General features: G+C 39.1%; 1 protein-coding gene across 1 annotated transcript in view; it reads right to left on the bottom strand.

The window, feature by feature from the left end:
• Positions 1–612: 612 nt before the first annotated feature.
• The window catches only part of KLHL14 (kelch like family member 14), a 95,518-nt gene continuing 70,905 nt past the window's right edge, over positions 613–25,225 (bottom strand). The window contains exons 3-8 of the mRNA XM_055324356.1: positions 22,266–22,355; positions 14,605–14,683; positions 7,058–7,248; positions 6,818–6,976; positions 3,871–4,028; positions 613–1,336 (exon numbers count right to left, since the gene is read on the bottom strand). Coding sequence (XP_055180331.1) covers positions 1,196–1,336; positions 3,871–4,028; positions 6,818–6,976; positions 7,058–7,248; positions 14,605–14,683; positions 22,266–22,355 — 818 coding nt within the window. The 3' untranslated portion in view covers positions 613–1,195. The remainder of the gene's footprint in view (positions 1,337–3,870; positions 4,029–6,817; positions 6,977–7,057; positions 7,249–14,604; positions 14,684–22,265; positions 22,356–25,225) is intronic.

Below are 25,225 nucleotides of genomic sequence, written 5' to 3'. Positions count from 1 at the left end.
CTCCTAAAGACAGCTAGCAATTGCTCACCTAACTGAGCTCAGGCATCTTTGGCGATAACAGACAAATATGGTGAGTTGGAGAACAATCAGGGGTAAGTCGTGTGCTTTTCTAGAGCCAAATCTAGAGCATTCCTAGAGCCAAGGGTGAGGAAGAGGGCGAAATATCTGTTAAGAGCTATAATTCACTCCTGTGGCTCCTTTAAGTGGTATGTTTTAGGGACAGAGAGACAACTGGGATTGTACTTAAAAGAAACGATTCTTTCTTTTCATCCCTGAATTCCTGAAAGCAATCTCCCAGTTTCAGTACGGGTTACGTTCGGGTCAGATGTGTGATCCAACAGCATCTCTTCAATAGTGTACGAGTGACTTTGTCAGTCTTACCTTTTGAAGGAAATGACAGGTGTGTTCACTACTTTTTTATATACTGTAAAAAATGAGAAAACATGAGCCTCTGTGGAGTGAAGAGTGACATAATACATTTTGTTTTAATCTTTTGTATAAAATTGAGGACACAGATTACAACTGGCTAGCCTACAACCTACAGGGCAGAAAGCAATTGCTACGAGAGCCAACATCTTTCTCTTCTCTGATCCCAGGAGGTGCTGTGAGGGGCAGAAGGTAAATGAAATGAAGGTATACAGAAACAAATATGTTCCTCTTTAATCTTCTATGATTTTCTAGAACTGTGTTGCCTATGGAGTCTGTGAAGTAGCCACAGGTTAGGAATATAGAATCAAGTGGCAATTTCGGTAATGCAGTAAGTATTTTAGCGGGGTCAAATTCTGAATCATTCATTAACACAATATCCCCAAAACTTCAACATAGATCACATGCAGGTAGACTACAATGCACAATACTGATCTTAGGTCTCTCTGGGGGCACTCTTCTGTATTTTATCTTTCTCCTTTCGAAAGTTAAGATCCACGTGAGGAGTTTTTGTAAAGCTGGGACAAGTTAAAACCAGTCTGAAATGGAAGAGTCTGTCACCACAGGAAGTTTGGTGTGATCCGATTACAGACACAGTTATCTGTTCAAGAACAGGTCTTTTTCTTGTGTAGTAACTTGTAAATCATTAGAAACCAAGGGTGGGTTTCAGCAGTTGTACCATTAGGATGCACTGTTCATAGTATAATAGTGATGTCACCTGTCATTGTCTCCTAGAATGTGATACTGTTCATTCCAGGGTTTCCTGGTGTTATTTATTGTAAGGTACACAGGCAGGCAGGATAACTGTTGCACAGGCTGGGCCTGCCAGTGGTTCTGCTACATCTCCTTCCAGTTCTGTCCAGGTGCCTTTTTCCGGACAATAGCATATCGTAGATGACTTGTAGGCCCCCTGTAATGGCAGAGTAGGGGGCATTTAGGGAAGGATGTCCAGAGAAGTGCAATCACAATCTTATTGATTACATTTACGTTGGAAAGAAAATATTAATTCTCTGCTCTTGCTAAAAAGTTCTAAATGAAACAGTGGACTTTAAACTGTTTTATCCTAAGGGAAAATTTGAGATTCAGAAGATTTCAACTTCTGCTGCATGTGTGTGTATAGTGTGTGTGTGTGTGTGTGTGTGTATGATTAATAATAAAAGTCGGGATGCCTGAGTGGCTCAGTGGTTAAGCGTCTGCCTCCAGCTCAGAGCATGATCCTGGAGTCCCGGGATTGAGTTCCGCACTGGGCTCCCTGCATGGAGCCTGCTTCTCCCTCTGCCTATGTCTCTCTCTCTCTCCCTCTCTCTCTCTCTCTCCGTGTGCGTGTGTGTCTCTCATGAATGAATAAATAAAATCTTAAAAAAATAAATAAAAGTCAAATGCCTATAACACCTAGATGATCAGCAAATCCCTTAAAATAATTGACCAAAATTGGAGTTTATCCAGCTGGTTTAAACTAAAAAAATTCATCTTAAATTTTCAAATAATTGAAAGAGATTGGATTTGAGATTGTTGCCTCACTTTCTCATTTTTATTTTACTACTGTAGAGAATCAGAGCTGGGATTAAAAACTAGCTTAAGATAAACTGGAAAAAAGGGCTTGCCAACTTCTTTGCACATTGATTGATTGATTGGTTGATTTTCAAGTGGCCACATTAGAAATAAAAAAAATGTCTTTAATCTTGTTTCCTTTGTCAACATCTGGAGGTAGTGCTTCTCTAGTTTCCCTTCCAAAACCAAAGCAGTTTGGTTTTTATCATAGGCAAAACCCAAAAATTCCAACCAACCTAATCATCCTATTTTGAAAGTGTACTCCTCATGTCTGGTTCCAAATGTGTACACTTTTGCAGCTAGTCATAGGTACCAGCGAACAAGCACATGCCAAGTTATATATGTCTAGTTATATATATCAGTATATATTTGTCTCCATATAACTAATACCCTTTTAAAACTCCCCTCCGGAATAAAGGGGAAAGGAGAAAAAATGAGTGGGAAATATCAAAAAGGGAGACAGAACAGGAGAGACTCCTAACTCTGGGAAACGAACTAGGGGTGGTGGAAGGGGAGGTGGGCGGGTGGTGGGGGTGACTGGGTGACGGGCACCGAGAGGGGCACTTGATGGGATGAGCACTGGGTGTTATTCTATATGTTGGCAAATTGAAGAGCAATAAAAAGTAAATTTATATAAAAAAAACTCCCCCCCCAAATTTACACAATAGACTTGTTTGATGCAAAAGAAATAAACCCCACATAAATCTTATAAAACCAACACATAAATAAGAAAATATAAAACAGTCATCATATATAAAATGAATTATGCAGACCATGAGGCCCCACATGTGTCCTAATGTGATGTAATTTGAACTACACAGCCACCTCCTCAGATGTTCTTGATGAAAGAGAAAAAAATAAAGAAGAAAAGAAATTTTAAAAAGAAAAAAGCTGAACTTAATTATTAAGTCCTTAAGTCCAAGTTTCCATTTTATAGGAAATACAGAGACTATTTTAAATGACATTGCAAAGAAATTATTAACCAATTCCAGAATGCCAGCTATTCTTTATGATAATTGACCCTGTTTTATTTTTGTTTTGTCTTTTCTACAAGTTAATGGAAGAAGAAGTGGAGTGGGGTAATTTTCCAGATTGCAAGATATGGATGAGATGTAATAGCCAAATACAAGTGAGACTATTGGATCCTGCCTTGAACATATCAACTTGAAATATACATTTCAATAGGAAAAAAATCTGAATATAGATTAGATATGAAGGAGTTATTGTTAATTTTGTTGGATATGATGATAGTATGTTTACATACACAAATAATTTTTTAAAGATAAATACTGAAGCACTTAGGATGAAATAATATGATGTCTAGAATTTGCTTCAAATTGCTTCAGCAAAAATTTTTAAAAAGGTGGACAGATGAAGTATGGTAAAATCCTGATGGATTTTGAAGCTGGCGGCTGGGTTAACAAGAGTCCCCTGTACTCTTTTTGTGTGAGCTTGGAAATTTTCACGATAAAATTTGGGCAAAGTGAAAAGCAATGGCAAATTATATATTCTAAAGAGAATCTGTGGATATTCAACAATTTTTTGTTTTCATGCCTTACAGGTCAGAAACTTTTCAGACGATTCAAACAATTCAACAAACTAAGCAAACAATTTCAACAGAACATTTGTAAAACCCCTTTAGTCTCACTTTTAGTTGGAAAAGCAGAATCACAAAAGTATGGGATAAGAGAGAAGAGATAGACCATATTTTGGGACACAGTTGATCAGATAGGAAGCCAGCTCGACAGGAACCATACTGATTCTTTCTTATTACCGAAAGTAACTTACTGCTTGCATACAAACATGATACTCTTAAAAGGTTTACGTATGGATGGTAACGCATAGGAAGAACAAATCAGGAAGCAGGAGGGGAAGGTAAACGTGGACACATACCATACTCCAGCTGTAGCCTCCCACAAGGTAGATGCTGTCATCAAGCGCTGCGCAACCAGGACCACTTCGACCCTCCAAAATGGGAGTTTGGAGAATATTCCACTGGTCACCTTTTGGGTCATAGCATTCCACAAGCATTACATCAAGGTGGGAGAAACCTAAATGACACAGCAAGATGGAACCACACAAGGATAAACTCTTGGGGTCCTGATTCAAGGTTTGGGCTTCGTTTTAAAAATGCTCTAGAGCGAAGAAACAGATAATTGTGTCTTTAAAGAGACAAAAGTATAAATTTACTAGTGAAATTGGGAAACATGTTACAGAGACCTAAAACAAACAAACAAACAAATTCTGGATATTTCCAATTAATTCAAAGCAAGAATGTCTGACTCAAGTCATTGGTAAACATTGATTATATGGGGGTAGATCTTATTTAAAAGTGTTTATCAAAACCTTATTAAAAAGGTTTATAATAATTAAAAGCAAGCATTTTATAGAATGCTTACAATAAGCTAGTTGTCTTCCAAGTGCTTTCTGTAGATGAATTCACTTAATTCCCCTCAACCACACTATGGGATAGTTATGCCATTATGTTCATTTTACAGATGAAACAACTGAGTTGCAGAGAAAAGTAGTGACTTGAATAAGTCACACAGCCAGCGAGTATACAGGCTGAGGTTTAAACTCAGGCAAACAGGCTTTGGAGCTCATATTCTTACAGACTAAACTGTATTGCTTTTCCTAAATGAATATTTAACTCTGTCAAAATGTTTTAGTTAACTAAAAACGTGGTGTTCAGCATCTTTTACCTTTTTAGCAGCTTATATTTATAAGCCACAATGTGCATGATTTCCAATATCCACTAAGGATGGAGGTAGAGTAGAGGGCTAACTTCTGCTAAGGGTTGCTCCTCCCACTTCTGATGAAGTTTATCAGTGGCTGGGGCAGTAAGTAGGTTGCAGAGAACAACTTAAGTTCGAGGACTCCACTGGGGCTCTGCTTTTAATTTAGGAAGTCAAAAATCCATAGGGGGAGAGCTTCATGGTCACCGATCAGACCAAATCCTTAGTAATATTTTTCTTCTATTTAAATGCATGCAATGGATATTTGCTAGCTGACGCAATGCATACACTAAGTTAATCAACCTACTGGACTCTTTTTTTTTTTTTTTTTAACCTACTGGACTCTTCAAGGTAATTGAGAAGATAGACCAAAAAGTAGAATAATTTTCATTCTGGAAGAGGTAGATGAATTATTTCGGGCCACTAACTTCTTACATAAAATAAATCCTATAGCTTTGAGGACAGTAGAGCAAAGGGCTTACTGGAATTCTATGGTATATTCCTTTTCCCATTAAGGTTATTGATGATAATATACATACTTGAGGATTGGAGCAAATTCCTAGTTCTGAAGTCCTATAGTGGCATCGTAGGAGGATATGCATGCCTTCTCTGTGCCCAGTTCATATATATGTTGACTGTAAGCCTCACAAAAATTACCAAGGAAAAGATAATTATCTCTCTTTTATAGACATGAGGTTGAGAGTCTTGGTAAGACCACACAAGTGCATAACTGGGATCCAGACCCATACTTTCCCTCTAAGCCATGATGTCTCCCTGAACCAACCTCACTGTTATTTCTCATTTAGGTTGTCATTCCCCAAGTCTTTCTGTTCAAGTATAACCTCAAACATTAGAAGTTTCTAGAATGTTTAGTCATTATATGCAAAGGAAATCACATGTGAATGAGGAAAGCTACAAAGTTAATACTTTATACGAATATTTTGCTGTAAAGGCAGGGTGTATGGATTGAGATGAAGGAACACTAGTGAGAAAGAAGGAGAAGAAAAAAAAGAGTGACAGCAGCAAAGATAACCTCCCACTGAAGAGAGCACAAAGGTGAGCAGCACAGATGAAGATACTGACCTTTCTGACTAAATATGAACTTGGAAATATTTACATTTAATGATGACACCTGTGTGGTCTTTAGTATGTTAGGGGGACACATGTATGAGAAAGCCCAGAAAGGAATGTCTACACCTAACCCAGTGTTTAGATGGGTATATTGTGGAAAAGTAAATGCACAGATGGGCTTCAGCTACCACACATGGATGGCCTGCTTCTCATGGGGTTCAATTTCAAGGATCGTGACAGGTCAGAGCTGGAGGAGATTTTAGAGATCAGTTCGACCAGTTTTGTCATTTTCAGGTGACACTGAGGCCCAAAGCAGTTTGGGACTCCTCTCAGCACCAGAGATCTCTGTTTCCCTGTCACGCTCAGTATGACATACATGCATACATGCATATCCTGGTTACACACGTGTGCATAAATTGCAGAAAGTTGTAGTCATAGATGTATATTGAGAAGGAAGGAAAGGAGCCCAAACAAAACCCTAAAAATACCTTGTTTGAAATGTTTGCTATTAGTAAAGCAAATGGAAGGAAGTTGAGAATCACAGAAGGTTTGATACTCAACTCGCAGAAGAATTTATTCTCAATTTAGACTTGAAATTCCATGAAATGTTTTTGTTAAGAAAAATCACGTATGAGCTTCTTTATGCAGCTATGACTGAAGTTCTTTATGATTACCACAAAAAACAATTTTCCGGAAAAAATTTATTACTATAACTTTGGTGATAAGGAATAATTTATTTTTACTGAATTCATTGTTACAACAAATTGTTTGTGCTTTTCCGTTATTAATGCTCTCGTTTCTTACTTTCTGTTGACATCATTATTCATTTCTTTAATGTGTGTGGTAACTTAAAAATAATCCTCTCTGCAGAGGAGCCAAAATAAATGCCTGCCCAAGGGTACAGCTAATTTACACAGAGTAGATTTTATTTGGTCAACATGTTTTTTACTTGGTTAACTATGATTATCTAACAAGAAACCCCCTTAGCAAAGAAACAGGAGATGCAAATGATATTGTGATTAAAAAAAAAAGACCTTTCAAATGATTTCCTCCAATTGCATACAAGCGATCATTCATTACAGCCAAAGTGTGGATGGCGCGTTTTGTGTTCATATCTTGTTTTCGAGCCCAGACATCCATTACAGGGTCATAGCAATATAGCCATGGGACATATTCTCCATTGTGTACACCCCCTGTGAATTAAACATATACATACAAGTCAAGAAAGTGCCTTGGAACTGAACTTTGTAACAGAAAGTGGAGGAATGACTTGCCTGAAATGTATATTTTCCCATTGTGCACTGCTCCTGCATGAGCTGCCAGGGGCTGTGGCAAAGAGGACACATAACGCCATTCATTTGTTTCTAGGTTATAGCACTCCACGCTGGACAAATAGCCGGTTTCGTTCCTTCCACCAATAACGTATAAATGTTTGTCCAATCGACATGCATAGAAACTGGCTCTTCTACAATGAAAACAACAACTCACCGTAAATCACAAAAGGAGCTCAGTCAGGCAAAGGAGGTACATCCTGCTTTAGAAAAGGCTAGCAGAAATTTGGAAATTACACACAGTCCCCTCCTGAATCTGAGACCTTTACAGTAATCATATGCATTGCCCACTCTGGCTAACATTTTGATATTAAAGTAACAGTAGAGGAGAAATTTCACCAACTCTGATGCAGCAGCTCCTTTCCTCTTGCTTTCTTATACACTGGTAAAGTGTTCACTAATGTTTGGGATATTAGGTACCTTGTAAGGATATCACAGCTCAGTAAGACAAAGTGAAAAATGAGGTAGATAATGTAACAATAATAAATTATCTTGACATTCACTTTTTTCATGGTCCTTCAAGGGTCATTGTTCCCAATTTATAAGAGAACTACATCATCAAATTTTTTCTTCAATTATCGTTTTTTTCATTCCCAGTACTACTGCAAATAGAGAAACTTTTGTGAACTGAATTTAGTGTTGAAGTTTTGCTCTTACATAACCTATTGTAGGAATTTCATTGATATGGCTTTCGGTGTTGCTTCTTACAAAGCTACAGGATATTTTTCAGTCTCTATTCAAGAGAGGCACTTTATTCAATTTTCCCAGTACGCCTTCAAAGGCCAAAGACACCAGCTGTGTTGAAAGGCCTGGAGACAGGGAGACCAATTCTGAGGTACACCATAAAACAGGAGTGAGATATCGAGGGCCTGAATTAGAGTTTTATGGAAGACATACAAGGGCAGATGCAAAAGATGTTTTAGAGCAAGACATAAGACCTGGGAGCCAGCAAGACATGAGAGCTGATGTTCAAAGGTGACTCAAAAATTTGGAGTTAGGATGACTAGGTTGATATGCTGAGCAAGTCCTTGACCTTTTGCTTCTTTTTTCTCATTGATGCTACTGGAATCACATATATTTTGGGGATAACATGTGGTCCAATACTGAATAAGTACAATTGTTAAATGCTAAGCCCCTCAGAGAGTATAATTTGTTTGAAGAATGGATAGTCCTCATAAAATTTAGTGCCAAGACTCTTGGACCATGTGAGTAGCAAGATCCAGTCCTAGAGGTTTTTATCAGGAGATTTTTGAAGCTCTGTTTACCAAGTGCCAAAACCTCTGGGAAGCAGTATTCAACATCTTGATTGTCATTTTAGTCTCTGGGATAGATTGCCTGGCTACAAGATTTATTGGATGCGTGACCTTTGACATGTTACTTAACCCCTCTCAGTCTGGATTGCTCATCTGTAACAGGGAGATGTTAATGGTACCTTCCTTAGAGGATTATTTGCAAATACATATGTAAAGTGCCATCTTAGTGTCCCCGTTTGTGTTCATGCTTTGGAATCTTCAGTTAACATTACCCAGACAAAAAAGTTTTTAAAAATCAGCCATCAGGGTGTTTGCAAGGAAACTTTTCCTAGTAATACTTTAAATGACAGTTAAATTCTTTAATGTTGGTTTAGGTGATTTATTACCATGTAGATAATCGTCTATGTTATAGATGATGATGTATTCAGTTTTGCTTTATTTTTCCCAGCTTTATTGAGGGATAATTGACAAATAAAATTGTAATATATGTAAAGTTACACTGTGATGATTTGATACATGCATGCATTGTGGAAGGATTTGCATAATCAAGTGAATTAACACATCCATCACTTCACATAGCTACCTTTTTTTTTTTTGGTGACAACACAAGATCTACTTTCTTAGCAAATTTCAAGTATACGCTACAATGTTAACGATAGATCAACTATAGTCACCATGTTAATACATTAGATATTCAGAACTTTTTCATTGTGTAACTGAATGTGTCTGCGTTTTCACCAATCTCTCATTTCCTTCATCCTCTAGCCCCTAGCAACCACCATTCATTTTGTTTCTGTAAGTTTGACTTCTTTTTTTGCTTCTTCATTTTTTTTTTTTTTTAGATCCCACATATAAGTGATACCATGCAGTATCTGTCTTTCTCTGTTTGGCATCTGTTACTTTGCAAAATAGCCTTCAATTTCATCCATGTTGTCACAAATGGCAGGATTTAGCCGTAAATAAGATTCCATTGTACATATATACCACATTTTCTTTATCTATTCATCTGTTGGTAGGCAGATTGTTTCTATATTTTGGCTATTGTGAATAATGCTGCAGTGAACGTGGGAGTACAGATATCCCTTGAGGATACTGATTTCTTTCTCTTTGGATATTGTATGGTTCAGGTTTTTTTAAGTATTCCTGAAACTGTTAGCATCATTGATAATTTTAGAGCAAAATGTTGGCTGTCTTTGTTTTTTCTGTATTTTCTTGATGCTTTTGAAAGAAATATGTGCTGTGGGAAATTCAGAAGGATGGCAAAGAACACAATGATGGAGAAAGGAGGGAGGAAAATAAAAAGCAGGAGTGGCAGATGTCCTAAAATAAGGCCTATTAACCTGGGCCCTCTGGGTCTTCTGAGGGGTTCAGGAAACTCTGACATTGTAATAAAATAGCCATAAAAAGTTGCATATATAGGTTTTGCACATGTGCATTTTTTGGAGAAAATAGGTTTGGAGAAAGTATTTGGAAAAAGCTTTTAATCAGATTATCAGAGCAATAATTAATCTAAAAAATTTTGAGATTTTCTGTTACAGAGAAGTAAAAACTCATTTAAATATACAATTAGGTTAAAAACAGTCGCAAAATTAAATGCCCACAGATGTCCATTACTTCCTTCTATTTCTCTAACCAGATTTCAGTTGTTCTCTCATTGAATGTGATAGGTCACGGTTGTCTTACAAGGATTTTTACCCTCTCAGTTAAAATATTTTTAAAAAGAATTTATTTATTTATCCATGAGAGACACAGAGGGAGAGAGAGAGAGAGAGAGAGAGAGAGAGAAAGAGAGAGAGAGAATGGCAGAGACAGAAGCAGGCTCCATGCAGAGATCCTGACGTGGGACCCGATCCCAAGTCTCCAGGATCACACCCTGGGCTGAAGGTGGTGCTAAACCGCTGAGCCTCCTGGGCTGCCTAGTTAAAATGTTTTATTGAAAAGACTGATCTGTCTACAAGAATAGATTGAAGTAACAGATGTTTCTTTGCACCATGGACACAAGAGTACATCAGTATCAGTACCCTTTTTCTATACGATGAGTCTATAACAAGTCATAGAGCCTCTGAAATAATTTTACTACTGGGCCATCTTTAAATAATTTGAACTATGTGGGCTGTAAGGTGTTGAGTTCTCTGCGCTATATACTGGTCTAGAAGAGAAAATGCCTGTTAGTCATGACAAGTGCGAAAACCCTCCATTAAATAAGTTTAGATAATGGCGAATAAGAGCAAGATCTCCTCACCGTAGTGTGAACTTCTTTCATCTAGACTAAATTTCAGTTCTCTCACTTTTTCTGTCCTGGCTCCTTCCTTTCTTCCTGACCTTAAGTGAGCCTGTCAGAATTTGCTCTTGTTTTAGCCAATATTTTCTTAATTTGATGCTTCGTGTGTACTCCTAGCTTTATCCACACAGTGTCACTGTTAGGATCTAAATGGGGGAAAAAATCAGCAGGTTTCATTTCCTGACTAAAAGTGCATTTTTATGTAGAAATTCCAATAGTGAAGATTCTGAGCCTATGACTTATTCCCTTGCTAGCCCAAAGTAAGAATTCATGAAATGCATCGTAGGAACAATGGATAGTTAATGGTCTGTCAGCATCTGTGAATATTTGCTCCAGGCTGAATTTTACCATACCAGGTCTCTCCTGGGAGTGCTCCCAGCCCCTCCTCCCCACATGAAGAACACACAGAATTTAGCTGTTTGGGTTTTTTTGTTTTGTTTTGTTTGAAAAGTAAGTTCAAGATTACAGAAGATTTTTAAATGGGATTGCGCTATTTCTATTTCAAATTGTTCATCCATCCCTCCTCCAGCCCCTCCTTCCCCCAAAGCCAGAGGCAATAGTCAATGCATTGCAGTAAGTTTAAAGAGACTACCAGCAACTTCTACAAACATACTTTGAACGCTGCGTATTGTACAGGTCTTTACTAGTTCTTTCTGACCCTTAAGATGGTCAGTTTATACCCTAAAGCATGAGATTGAATTACTATAGCCTTAGATCAGCTTGAATTCTTGACTTTCAACCTCAGGTTAAAAACGGTAACAGATTTTTTTTTCAAACAGAATATTGTCTTACGTCTTACATTGTCTCTTGTAAGGCTTCTAGAAACAACGTATTTAGATTTGGAAACAATTTTTTTAATGTATTTGCTTCTAGCATTTCTCTTACTCTGTGAAATATGAACTTTGTTATTGGTGCTCTCCAAACTGCTTTTTCTTTTTCATCTTTTTTTTTTTTTCTCGACTAGCTAGGAGGTAAGATCTCCATATGAACAATACCTAAAATATCTATTTTTTACTGGAAAAAAGTGTAAAGTTATCAAATCATTTCTATTGATCCTAGTTTCAATTTTTTAACCTCTTTGTTTCACTGAAGAATCAAATCCTACATCTGAGACCAAAACAACTCAGTAGCATTACATTTAAATGTATGTTTTCCTGCAACCAATTCATAGGTAGCAGGGATGTAATCCATGAGTTAGCTGAGTAAACCTAGGAGTAGTGTATCCATTCCCCTGTTGAGCTTTGTGTGTGTGCGTGTGTGTTGCAGGGAGTATCCTGCATTTATATTAGAGCACTCCTTTGGAAGCTCTGATTAGGTAAAAGATGTTAGGAGTCTGTCCAGCCAGCTCTAGGAGTGGGTTACCCCAGAGGTGGTTTTCAACATGTTTCTATTATTCTCAGTTTGGTAATTTCTCAGCATAATCACTTCTTAGCAGTTTGGTAGCAACTCATGGAAGGAGGGAGGTTGGGGAACTTCTGGTGAGTCTAATTCATGATGTATGCAATGCAAAATTAACTCATTTAAATGTTTCAAGAAACTTCTTTTCAGATCTGAAGGGTGTCTCAATATTTTCTTTTACTTTTTTTTCTTCTTTGTTTAATCACCAATTAAGCCACGCCAGTAACTTAGAATGCTACTTAGAATGGAGGCTTGGCAATGACAGAAAAATTTCACTTTAAGTTATGGATTGCTGCCTGGGTCAACCAACCCATAGGAGATCTGGAGCTAGAAGATTGACTGGGCATTTGTGAGATCTGCCTTTTCCCACTCAGCTCTGTAAGGAGCTCTTTATTTGGTCTATCGAGTTGATTGTTCTAAATCTAAAAAAAAACTTCTCTTACTAGGGACCTGACATGATATACCATAATGACTTAGAAAGAAACGTTAAACAGTCCATCCTGTCAACGGTGGCTGCCGGGCGCCGACAGACCATGGCAGGTCTTTTTATCAGGTCAATGAGCTGCTAAAAATTGTCTAAGTAGGACCCTGCCATGATAGGCCATAGTGCCTCAGAGGAAGTCATTATAGAATATCAAGTAAACAATACACATTTAAAAAAATTACTAATTAGGTTTTGCAGCAATACTTCTCATCCTTAGGGGCTCTACAGTGAGATAATTGACCGCGACGTGAGTTATGCTTCCCAAACCGAAGGCGTGAAGGTTAATTATCGTGGTGTGCAGCCCCCAGCAAAGGGGACCATGGTGATGAGATGCTGTCATTTCAAACATATTATGATATTTATTTGAAAAATATTTTTTAAATAAAACTTTTTGGAATGGTTTTGATTAAATGGTAAAGTGATGCAGCCACAATAAGAGGATCCACGAAATAACCCCCGAGGGAGAGACACCAGGCACACTGGAGGAAGGCTTTGCGAGGCTCCCATGCACACATGTATGCACACGACAGGGACAGAGAAGTTGGTCAGGACATTAACTAGAATAATTTCCCGAGGTATTTTTGAACTACACCTTTTCCTAAAAGTGTCTGTGGTTCTTATACTGTGTATCATCATTTCCAATGTATAGCTTTTAAGCTCTTGAAAGAGAGTTTTAATTTATTTAGAGGGAACAGAGCGTTGGATATGGAGTTTTCTCCTAACATTGATTCAAACTGTCTTGCTGCAGCAACGCACATTTTTGAATCAAGGATAGTATCTGAAAACTTCCTTTTTTTTTAAATTTTTTTAATTTATTTTTTTTTTATTTATGATAGTCACAGAGAGAGAGAGAGGCAGAGACACAGGCAGAGGGAGAAGCAGGCTCCATGCACCGGGAGCCCGACGTGGGATTCGATCCCGGATCTCCAGGATCGCGCCCTGGGCCAAAGGCAGGCGCCAAACCGCTGCGCCACCCAGGGATCCCTGAAAACTTCCTTTTAACTTGGAATTTATGATTAAGGATCTAAGTTGATCCCAGTGTAATCTTAGTGAATGTTTATAAAAGAGACGTTAAGGTGAAGAGTCCTGAGGGAAACAGGAAAGAAAATTATTTCTTAAATAATTCAGTTGAGAAGAAGAAATAGGTTGCAGCTTATTGTTATCATGGTGGGTACTTTCCTCAAGAGGGTGTTGAAGTACTATTATTATTTTTTTAAAGATTTTATTTATTTATTTGACAGGGAGAGTGTGAGAGAGCATAAGCAAGGGGAGAGGCGGAGGGAGAAGCAGGCTCCCCACCCCTTGCAGGGCTCCCTATCAGGACCTTGGGATCATGACCTGAGCTGAAGGCAAATGCTCAACCGACTGAGCCACCCTAAAGTATTATTCAAAAAGAATCGAGTGCTCAAAATTCAGCATAGGAATTCGCACATGCTTGTTAAGATGTGGCCTCACATGGGTAAGAGCAGGAGCAGCAAAATATGTATAAATGTAGTAGCCACTTGTCCCTTGGCCGCTAGGAGACTTTGAGATAAACCCCAAATACATAAAAGATAAGATGACACCTTGCAAAACTATTTTTTTAAAAGCGAACAAATGATCTGTTCTTCAACGTATGATGGGAAGATAGTTGAGAGGGCAAATGTAAAGTATTTGAGTTAGCGAGATTTGGAGCACTTAATACTGCAATTTCTACATCAAAATGGATATTATCGTAAGAATGGTGTTTTATATTTCAGTGATAGGATTAAAATATACTATCACTGAAAAAAGAGGGATAGGCGATGAGGTTTTAGGTCCACTTGCTAAAAAAACCAAAGCAACGTGGTAAGAGAAGACAAGTCATACATTTTTTTTTCTTCCTCCTTTAGGACCAATAATTGGCTTATCTGATTATTTTTCTCCATTGAGTTAATAAAGTAGTTATTCTAAATTGGCCAGGTCAAATTTTGCATCTTGACTCATGTGTCTTTCATTGGCTCCATTTAGCATAATTTACCACAGAAAACCATTCAGCATCCATGCTTCCTGTAAAGCAACCACAAATGTTCAGACATAAGAAATAAACACTTACCTTTCTTGCATGGGTGGAAGTTGTATCCAGCTATTAAATCGAGGATCATATCGGCTGACAAAATTTGTACTGTGTTTTCCTGTAAAAATATATTTGAGACATTTAAAACTTAAATTCCTTTGCTGTTTTGCACATTTAATAGTGTTTATCAGATGTCTTTGTTCTTGAGTTTAACACACAGATGAATTAAGAACAGGGACTATCTAACATAGTCTGAGAAGCAGTAAATCAGTGGTAAATGTGCCACCTCAATTATTTTTCTTTTTCTTCTCTTCCCCTCCATCTTTTCTTTTTTCTTTTTTGGTATGAGTCAGAGTAAAACTAAATCAACCATAAGAAAAAAAGCAAGTATGTTTATCAAAACAGTTTTACCACAAAGTTAGGGGACACATTTCCGGGTTTTGGTATTTTTGTGTTTTAAGAATGAAGTTATGGTCTATAAATAAACAGTTCTGGAGACTACCTTGTGTGATATCTCTGGTTAGAGCCCTTTTTATAATGATCCAAGGACTTAGCAGTGGTTGAGTCAGCTCTCTCCCCATGGAAATAACAGTGATCACTATAGTAAGAGTTTGCTTTAGGAAATCAGGTTTAGCCTATGCATGTCATGTAAGTTCTGTGCATGTATTTGGGGGAAGCACAGTTGCAGGTACACGTGATGATATGGGAAACAGGAGTCCTAAGAGCTGGTCAACCAGCTTGTCCCCTCTGGTGGGCCTAGGAAGCACAGTAATGCCTCCAAAGCATTATAATGGATTTTATTTTACATATAGATTGACACCAAAGCAAGAAATGGAAGCAAAAAAGTACATTCCAATTTTCTTTGTAGCATCTGAGATGACAGTCATCTAAAGCACTAGAAGTTTTAACTCTGAAAGTCTGTTTTTGTTTACATTTGTAAGTAAAAATTGAAATACAGGTACCAAACTTCACCAAAGGAATAAATGGATAGCAGTGTGTGTGTGTGTGTGTGTGTGTGTGTCTGTGTGTGTATGTGTGTGTACCTGCTCTCACAGGCATGTATATTCCACACAATCGTTAATTGGATAAATATACTTCAAGCATTTATTGTATGTCTTATGTGTTCTAGGTTCTGAGAATATATTGGTGAACAAAAAAGGAAAAGTCCCCATTTTTGTAAATGAATAAAAAATATATACTATATTTTCAAGTAGAGATGAATGCTATAAAGAAAAATAAAGCAGGGATTGATAGGGAGGAGACTAGTTTAAGTAGAATGGCTTCCTGCCTACAGATGTCTTCTGCAAAGCATGCAAATATCTGCAGAATGAGCCTCTCACACAGTGGGCCAGGTGAGTAGAAAGTCCCAGAGGTTGGCCAAGAGTTCAAAATGGGCAAAATGCTGGGGTGACTTGAACAGAAGTCAGAGGCATAACAAAATCCAGAACATAGTGCGCCTTATGGACTGGTATAGGGTTGTGCCTTCTGTTATAAGAATAGTAAGAAGCCACTGGAGGTTTTGAGCAAAAGAGGAGCATGGCCTAATTTACATCTTACAAAGATCACTCTGGCTATTATATGAAGAATACACTATGGAGGAGTACTCTGGAAGCAGGGGAACTATCAGGAAGCCATTATAACAGTCAAGGCAAGAGTTGATGGAGGCTTGGATGAAGGTAGAAGCATTAAGATATGGCCAAGTTTGGGATCTATTATATGGGCACAGCCAATAAAATTTTCAGATAGACTGAATATTGGTATGTGAAAAAGTAAATAATTAAGGATGACTGGCAGATTTTTAGTCTGAGTAAGTAGATGGAAGGTCATGAAATTTGCTGAAGTAGAGAAGACCAGGCAAGAGCAGTTTGGGGGTCAAGAAGAGAAACCATTAGTTCTGTTTTGGATTTAACTTTGAGAGGCCTACAGAATTTCAAAGTGGAAGTGTGTGATAGGCTACTGGCTAAATGAGGCTGCAGATGCAAATTTTAGGGTTATTAGTCTAGAGATATTTAAAATCCTAGAACAAAATGAAACCCTTTAGGCAGAAGGTATGGGCGTGGAAAATAAGGGGTCCTGGGATTGAGCCCTAGAATACAAAAAGAAAAACCAGCAAGGAAAGGAATTGCCAGAGATAGGAGGAAAGATATGATATTTTGGAAGCCATGGCAAATAGTGCTTAAAAAAGGCCGATGGACAACTGAAAATTGACCATAGGATTTGGCAACATGGAGGCTGGCGGTGGCCTTGACAAGTGTTGATTCAGGGAACAGGTAGGGGATTCCTCAAGAGAGACTAAAATCTAAGAAAACAGATGCAAGAGGAAGGCAGTGCTTCTTAGCACTTTTGTCATTAAAAAAACAATGATAGCTAGAGGATGCAGCATCAAGAGAAGGTTTTGTTTGGTAGTTTGGTTGTATTTTTATGTCCAGAAATACAGGCAAGAGCTTGGGCATGCAAGAGGGAACGAAAAATAGGCCTTAGATTGGAGCAGAAACAATAATAGGAGGGAAGATAAAATATATGGGTAGACTTGGAGGTAAGTGGCACTAGAATTGGTAGTGGCAAGATGAAGATTTTATCTTCTGATTGCTTCTATTCTCGATGAACTATGAAGAAAGGCCATCAGTGGACAGTGAGGAGGAAGGTTTTGGAGAAGGAGGCATTTGAGAGAGAAAGTGTGAGATAGCTAACCTGGAGGGTAGGATAGTATACCAACCAGGGAAATTTAGTGGGGTTGACTAGTAGCCAATATGGTTTATCAGTAGCCAGTGTGATTGTGCAGTTTTCTACAACCAGATTTAGTCACTCAAGTACAGGGACAAGGTGGAAGAGTGTTGGGCTTAACCAGAGCCAGGGCTTTACCAGGCAAGTATAGTGGAAGGAGAGATGGATACAAGGACTGCCGGTATATGCGCTAATGTGATTACAGGGATGGGCAACATAAGTCCAGTAAGGAGGGAAGTAAGGACATCATATGATGACAGTGAGAAAATAGTAGGGTAGAGTGAAGGAGGTGGCACATCCAGGATAACAGTAGACAGCTGCCACATAAAGGGGCAGCAGGTGATAAAGACTAGAGACATCCTTTAAAGTGGTGGGTTTTAAGGTTGTGGGAGTGACAGTAAAGAGGTAGTAGAAAGCTACCTGCCTTCAATAATATGAAGTTCTGGATCAGGTTGGGGAGCAGAACCCAGTTCCCAGTATAGAGGGTGGCTGGGAAAACAGTACTCTCAGAAGATTGCCAGCCTTTGATTAGAAAAGGATGGAAGTAATCATTCAGAGGAGAGTTTAAGGATTCTTGGGATTTTGTGGACGTGATATGAGTTCTAAGGATCTTGTGAAAGGGTCTGGATGGTGTGATTGGTTGGTAATTTAAATTTTATTTGGGAATATACAGAAACAGTTAAGAGTCCAGAGGTGGGGATGACCCAAAAGACAAATGACACAGAGAGGCTCCAACTCATGGAAGGATTACATCTAGAGTTGGTTTATAAGAGAGTTTTGTAGAATTTGTAATCATTTCACTCTTGGAAAAAAATATTCTTGATAGGTTCTAAGGTTAATTCCCAAAAGAACCTGAAGATGAATATCGTTCATAGGAATGTAGAGCATACCTGCCATAGATAAGAAAGTTTCTCTATAAAATTTGGTTTAGAATTTCCATTTAAAGGAAGACATCTGTCTCCTTTCAGGAATGGGGCAGAGTGCCTTCTGGTAGAAATTAGCAATGTTTTCTTTGGTTGTATCGGTAGTGGTCTTCACTCATGGAAAACGTTAAGTAGGGACTGGTGTGATATGGATTTAAGATGAAGAAAGAATTTCCAGGGGCAGCTTCAATGGTGTGAAAGAGGGGTGAGGGTGGAGGACTGGGGAGAGAAAAGGCAGACATTCTGGAGTTGACAAAGCATGTGTAGAGGGGATAATGAATCTCAGAAGAAATGAGTATGGTGGAGTGAGGAAGGTGAGCTAGAAGAGTTATTTGTTCCTTCCTCATGGCTTCTCTTAGGACTCTATCAGTAGCTTGAGAGTGGTAGCCACGTGCAATGGAATTTTGGATTATTCCACATAATGGAATAATGCTTTAGTTAGCCATAATGCTTTAGTCTCTCCTCATCTTTTCTATTTTTTTTCTTAAATCTTCCCCAATTTCTTCTCTTTTTGTGATGATGCCCTGTCACCAGACACCATTGTTGACTACCCTTTAGGTGACAGGTAAAATGGAGCATGGGGTGGCAGTTTCCAGCCAGAGGTCAAAGGGAAGAAGGGGGAAGGAAAGGAACTGCCATAGGCAGTGTTTTGGGGAGTGAATCATCAGTAAGTGACAAATATAAGTCATTTTCCTGTAATCTGGGACACTGACGGAACATATGCATATGTATTAGAATATTATAATGCATTCCTGTCATTAATGACATGAAGGGAGTCAATAAGATTTAATATCTATAGCTGACTAGAAAAACAGTGTATGTATCCTGTTTAAATTTCCAGTAACTAATATGTTTTATGATTTCAAATTCTGGTCTTGTAATCAAGATAATAGAGAAATGAAATTATATTTGTATTTTACGAGTATATGTTTTATGAGAATGTATTCAAATTCACAATTTTCTATTTCATCCCAAGACATGCATCTCAGGCATCATTTTCATAAGAAGTAAAGTTTAACTTAAGATTTTGTCTTTGGAACTGACATATCCAAAGCATTTGAATTCACGGATTTTAAATTTTTCCTCCCTGGTAGCAGTGAAATTAAAGTTCTATATTATCATAGGATTGCTATTCTTGATAAGTTTTGGTATTAACTGCTTACTTTTTAAGTGTATAAGGTATTATAAGATGAAAATCCCATATTTTTGAGATGACTGAGTCCCTGCACAGTTTTCTAAATGAGAAATGAAGAGTTCCCTGAGAATCAGAACCACTTTCCACTATGATAGAATACTGACCTAATTTCACAAAATCAAGGCAAAAACATGATTGTTATTTAGTATCTAGCAAAATACATATGTTTGTGTGAGGAGGAAATGTTATACAAGCCTTAAAGACTAAAGCAGACAGACCTAGGTAGGAATCAGTCCATCTTCGTGCAAGCTCTGTGACCTGGCAAGTCCTTTCACCTCTTCAGGCTTAGATTCCCATAGAAAAACTAGAACAATCATGGAACAGGCCTCCCAGGATGGGTGTGAGGATTAAGTAAAATGATGCAGGTGAGTGCTTAGCAAATTCCTGTGAAATAATTAGTACTCAATAAATACTACTTGTTAATGTAGTATTTAATGTAAAAAATAAAATAAAATAAAAGGTGGTCAGCTATGGTTGACCAGATGGTTGGAATATAAAGCTACATGAAAAATGTTTAAAGGATTGTGGTGGCTGTGTGATTGGTACCTAGCCCAGATACCTTTACCAGACTGGTACCTGCGCTCCCAGGTTGCTCATTGTCATAGCAGCTCCCCCCTGGGGAATTATTCTCAGCCATACAGGCCATATCCCTGCCTATCCTTCCCCTGACCCTGGGTGAAGGCCTCAGCCAATGACTGAGTGATTGACCCAGGGGCACAGAAGACTGGCCTGCTTGCCTCCTGAGGTGACTGATTCTCCTCTGTTTAGGAGAGCCAGCTCAGTGACTCATCAGCATCTGCCCAGATCTGTACAAATGACTTGTTGTACCAAATACCCCTTCAGGGACAGAGTGACTCAGCTTTGTAGGTGGGACTCCCATAACTCTAAAAGAGTTAGCTGCCAGGCCCTTATTGAGAGTTATGTAAAGTTAAAATAGTTATTAGAGTCTTTCTATAATTCAATTATGAGCCTCCTAGTGGCCAAAGCAAAAAAAGGAGAGACATGTTAAATCACACAAATGCATTAGTGGCAATTTTCAAAAGCACACAATGCCTTAGTACTGCAGTCTAGCAAGAATTTGTCACATGAGTCTTCACATGGGGCACGCTGAGTGGTGACAGTGACAGGTATCCCTGCAGTAAATGCAACACTGTGTTTTCTATAGTCTTTTGTTGCAGCATATTCATTGAGGGCTTTCAACTGAATTCCTGTTCCTCTCAGGGGTGGGGGGAGGCAAATCAGTGAGGTCCAATGGCACAGTTTTATGGGAATCTGAATTAGTCCAGAGATAAACCATGACTCTATAGACCAGAGGAAGAAATGCGTTCATAATGCTCTTCCCTATCCACCCTCCCTTCACCAATCTGTCAGCTGTGTGTGATAGACGCTGAACAGGAAGCAGATACAGGTTATTTTGAGGGGGTGGAGGGTGCATAACCCAGGGAGCAGGTTTCCTGTGTTGCTGAAAAAGTGTGTCTCAGAGGAATGGGAAGTTTTGCAAACACCAAGTGGTCACACCAAGACGCATATTTTACAGAGGCCTGCTCCACCTGGGGAGGGAGGTGGGCTAACAGAGCATTGTCCCCAGAATCAGGACTCTGCAGCCTTCTCTTGTCATGTGTTAGTTTTAATCTGGCCTTCAAAAAGACCGTTCTGCAGATTCTTTGCTTAGATAAACCCGATCGCTGTGCACTATGTACTTACAAAGGCTCTATTCAGTTCAAACCACTTCAGAAGGACAACAGGTTACACAGTAAATGGGGAACTTACAGTGGATTATACATATGCCAGCGTTTTTGGGGAACACGTCAAGTGTGTCATTGCAAAGATAAGTTAGCGGAGAGATATTAAATATCGCTTTTGTTCCTGTTCTGAACCTGTTTCTCACGAAGCTCAGGAACTGTCCCCTTTGGAACGCTGAAGGATGGGAACCGAAAAAGCTGCAGGTTTTGAGAAAGAACGTCCTGCTCTCTTCAAAGAAATGTTCTTGGAAGGGTGGCCTGGGTTGTTTTCCTTTAAGATTTTCTAGAGTGAACAGATGTAACAATTTTCTATAATTTGCCTTGGTGCAGATGCTGAAAGAGAGCATTCACAATAAAATATACGCAGTATATGTAATTTCACTTGGATGTTCTGGGGTTTTAAAGTAAAAATGTGTACCTGCAAGCTGTTTTATGGTTTCTCAGTCATAATGATCTCTGTTACACAGAAGGCTACAACTGCGACTCCTCCCTCATGTGCAGGCGTTCCAAAAATATCTTGATAATTTTGCGTATTCTGCAAGGCACCGTGTTGGCTGGGTGGGGAAGCGGGTTAAAACGTGCAATTTCTCTTTGCGATCAGTTTATGGAGTAATCACAGCAACAGGGAGGATGGTGGGGAGCCTTGCACAAGGTGCAGCCACCAGAATGGGTCTCAGGCAACCAAGGCTGCGAAAGATCTTCAACTGGGGCTGTGCGCTATGACCGCAGATAAAGCTTATTTATGGAAACTGCATCCTTATACTGATAGAGCGGGAGAAAAGTGGTGGAGAAGGTGGTGAGAATTCTTAATAGCTGCAGCTTGCTACCTGCCTCTGGGGAGTCTGTGCTGATGCTCGTGGCGTTCCTCAGGGGACGGATAAGGAGAGGGGCTGGGGCGGCACTGCGAAGCCAAATCCCCAGGCGGCCCATGAGCGAATGCTCCACTGCGTGCGTCCTCTGCAAGCTCAATGGTTGACCCTCCCTCCAATTGTCAGCCCAATTTACCGACTGCTTCATTTGTCCCTGTTCACAGAAATGTATTTTCCACAGTAATTACAAAACGGGCTGCTACCAGCGCCTTCCGCAACACGCATACTTGTTGAGTTCAATAGTTACCATTGGGGTTCCACTGGTCCTCTCCACCCAGCACAAACAAGAAGTTTTCTACCTCCACGACGCAGTGGTGGGCACTGTTGTACGGCATAACTGGAATTGGGGGGGGGGAGAAAAAAGATGCATGAAAGTCTCCACCTTAGGACTCGGCACCTTGGCTCACCAGTTACTTGCTTCCACCACAGGGCATGAAATGTGCGAGTGAGTGGGAAGGAAGAAGAGAGCACAAGCAGCAGAGCAGGGCACCCGCCAATCCACGGTGGCTCAGCCGTGTGTTCACAGCAATTTCAAACCCAACCCCTTTTGATGAATTTTACATAATGTTATTCCGCAAATTAGTCAAGAACAACCTGTCATGCTGCTTTCGATTCTTGAGTTCCCCTCACCTGCCCGGTGGCGATGGGGATCGCATTCTAAAGCAATGACGGATACTCCCAAATGGTCAGGGCTGGGGGTTACTTCTTGGAAGAAATAACCCCAAGTACACTTGGAGCCATGAAGATGCTCTGCCCAAACTTGGTTTGCTGGCAATCTTTCCATAAACAGACTCAGGGTGCTTGGGAGCTTTCTATTCCACAGCAATGAGCAAGCTGAATTTCCATACAGTTTTAAGTTTTTAAATTAAGGTCCTGCTGATTTAATGCCTTCTCCAAATGTATACGCTTAATCTCCTGTACAATGTCATTAGCAGCACAATCACACATTTTCTATCTATCTGCTTAGGAGCTCTTCTGGAACAAAGATAAAAACTGTCAGGAACATCACAAATATCCATTCCCTTGGTCTCACCCTCCCCCCTCCCCTGCCCCAACTTGCATGGTAGCTGCGAGGAGGGCGTATTCTTCAGAAACCCACCAAAGCCTGGTTTCTCTGTATTTGTTTGTTCTCATTTACATTCTCTTTTGGGGACAGGCACAGTGAGACTAGGACAGCCCTGTCACCCCATGTGCAGCGCAGGGCCGGGCTCTGCTATTATAATATCATATGGCACATGTATACTTACACAGAATTAGTTATCGTATCACATGTGGTGGTTTGGACCCAGTGACACCAGTAGGAAAAATGATGTCCTTGTTCAGCTCATCATATGGGCACCTTAAATCTAGGTGAGGACAAATGGGGAGGTGATGTGCATGTTCAGGCGGGGAACTTATTGCTTGACACGGATCAGCAGAGCACTTAAGAAACCAGTGCGGTGGGAAATCAATATGACTCAGGGCCAGCTCCTACTTTGTGCTCTTTTGCCAATGCTGAGAGAGAGAGAGAGAGAGAGAGAGAGAGAGAGAGAGAGAGAGAGAGAGCCTATCTTACATCCAATGTATTTTGGATGATCTATATCTCTCATTTCATTTTGCTTTTCCTGTCTTTTATTTTTTTCAGAATGCACTTAATGCTGGCTAAGATAGGTAAATAAAATTCATAAGGAACCAGGCATAGCCTTGAAATCTGTAACCCAGCTTCTGAAAGAGCAAATCAGATCATTTAAGCTTCTTACTAAAGGATTTTAGGAGTTTGAGTTATTTTTTTAGTTATTTTTTTTTTACTATGAATATTCATTGTTTTTGAACTTACAACGCCAGAAGGCATTGATACGAAAACCCCAGATTTCGGTGATAATGTAGAAAGTGGATGTGCCACGGATTTGTGTGGCCCATTAATTAGGTCATTGACTTAGGGAGTCATGTTGGGGATGTCCTTCTGCGCCTCAACCCTCAGTTATCTCTTTGGAAAATGATTTTAAACAGATGGCTCTGCAGGGATACCACATAGTTTCTCAGAATCCATTGGGGCAGGATATATGTTGAGTTCACTGATCAACTAAGATGAAATATGTTTTGAACATTAAAAAGAATTAATCATCATTGTTTAGATTAGGATGCTAGTTCCAAAATAGCAAACAGAAAACTATGCTCCTCATAGGTGATGTATATTGTGTATACTGTGAACAGCCTGGCACTACTCCAGTTCATCATCATGTCATCTGGGCAGTGTGAAGTCACAGCATTGATTGTCATCTGCATGCATCTATTCACATGGGACCCGAGAATGAGAATAGAGGCTATTGACTATAACCAACTTACGTTATGACTGCTGCTCTTTCAATATTTAAATTTTTGGTCAGCTCCATGCCCAAACCTTATAAATAATGAAAAACTGTATTATCATCTTTTTTAACTAAAAGTCCGGTTTGATAATAAAACGCCATCTCTGAAAATATAACACTTGTGTTTTGTTCTTGCCATTTATTTGCTCCCATTCAGGCAAGCAGAAATTAAGTGAAGGAAATAATACATGATTTATTCTTAAGCCTCTTTTTCATTTGATTACCCCTATTGTTATGCTTTATGCAAACAAATGAAACTATTGCACTAAACTACGGAAACCTTCAAAATAAGAGAGAAGGTCTTTGAAGTCCTAATATAAAGGCTACTTGAAGGCATTCCCACTTTTTTTTACTCTTGTTTTTAAACCTTGTATGCTATATTTCTAGGCTGGGTATTTTAGTATTCTCATTCCTGAATTATCGTGTTTTCTAAATTATTACCATGAATCGAGAGGCTATAAATACACACAAATAACTCTTTGAAATTATTCTGAACGCGAAACGTTCCAAATTTATTTAAAAAAATCTATATTAAATCAATGTTTGAGTTTTGCAAAAGACCTAATTTGACTTCTGATTAAACCTGAAGCAAATCAAAATAAATAGGGCAGTGAGCGATAGCAAACATCTGTTTCAAATGGCACGGGTACTGCATGTATTGATTATCTTTTAAATAACAAGGTATACATGCCTGACCCTTTCCATATTTCTCGAGAGGTGGACACTGGCCTTGCCCTCACAGGCAGGTATTGGAGGAGAAGTTTGTGCTCATGTTCATCTATAGCCCAGTGCGAGTTTTTAGCGTGTCAGTCAGTGAGTTAGAGGGAAAGGGTAAAGAGAAGCTAATCAGGATGAAATG

The sequence above is a fragment of the Nyctereutes procyonoides genome, unplaced genomic scaffold, assembly GCF_905146905.1.
Source record: "Nyctereutes procyonoides isolate TBG_1078 unplaced genomic scaffold, NYPRO_anot_genome, whole genome shotgun sequence".
NCBI lineage: Eukaryota > Metazoa > Chordata > Mammalia > Carnivora > Canidae > Nyctereutes > Nyctereutes procyonoides.
The sequence above is the reverse complement of the archived record's forward strand: the minus strand, read 5'-3'. Positions and strand labels throughout refer to the sequence as shown.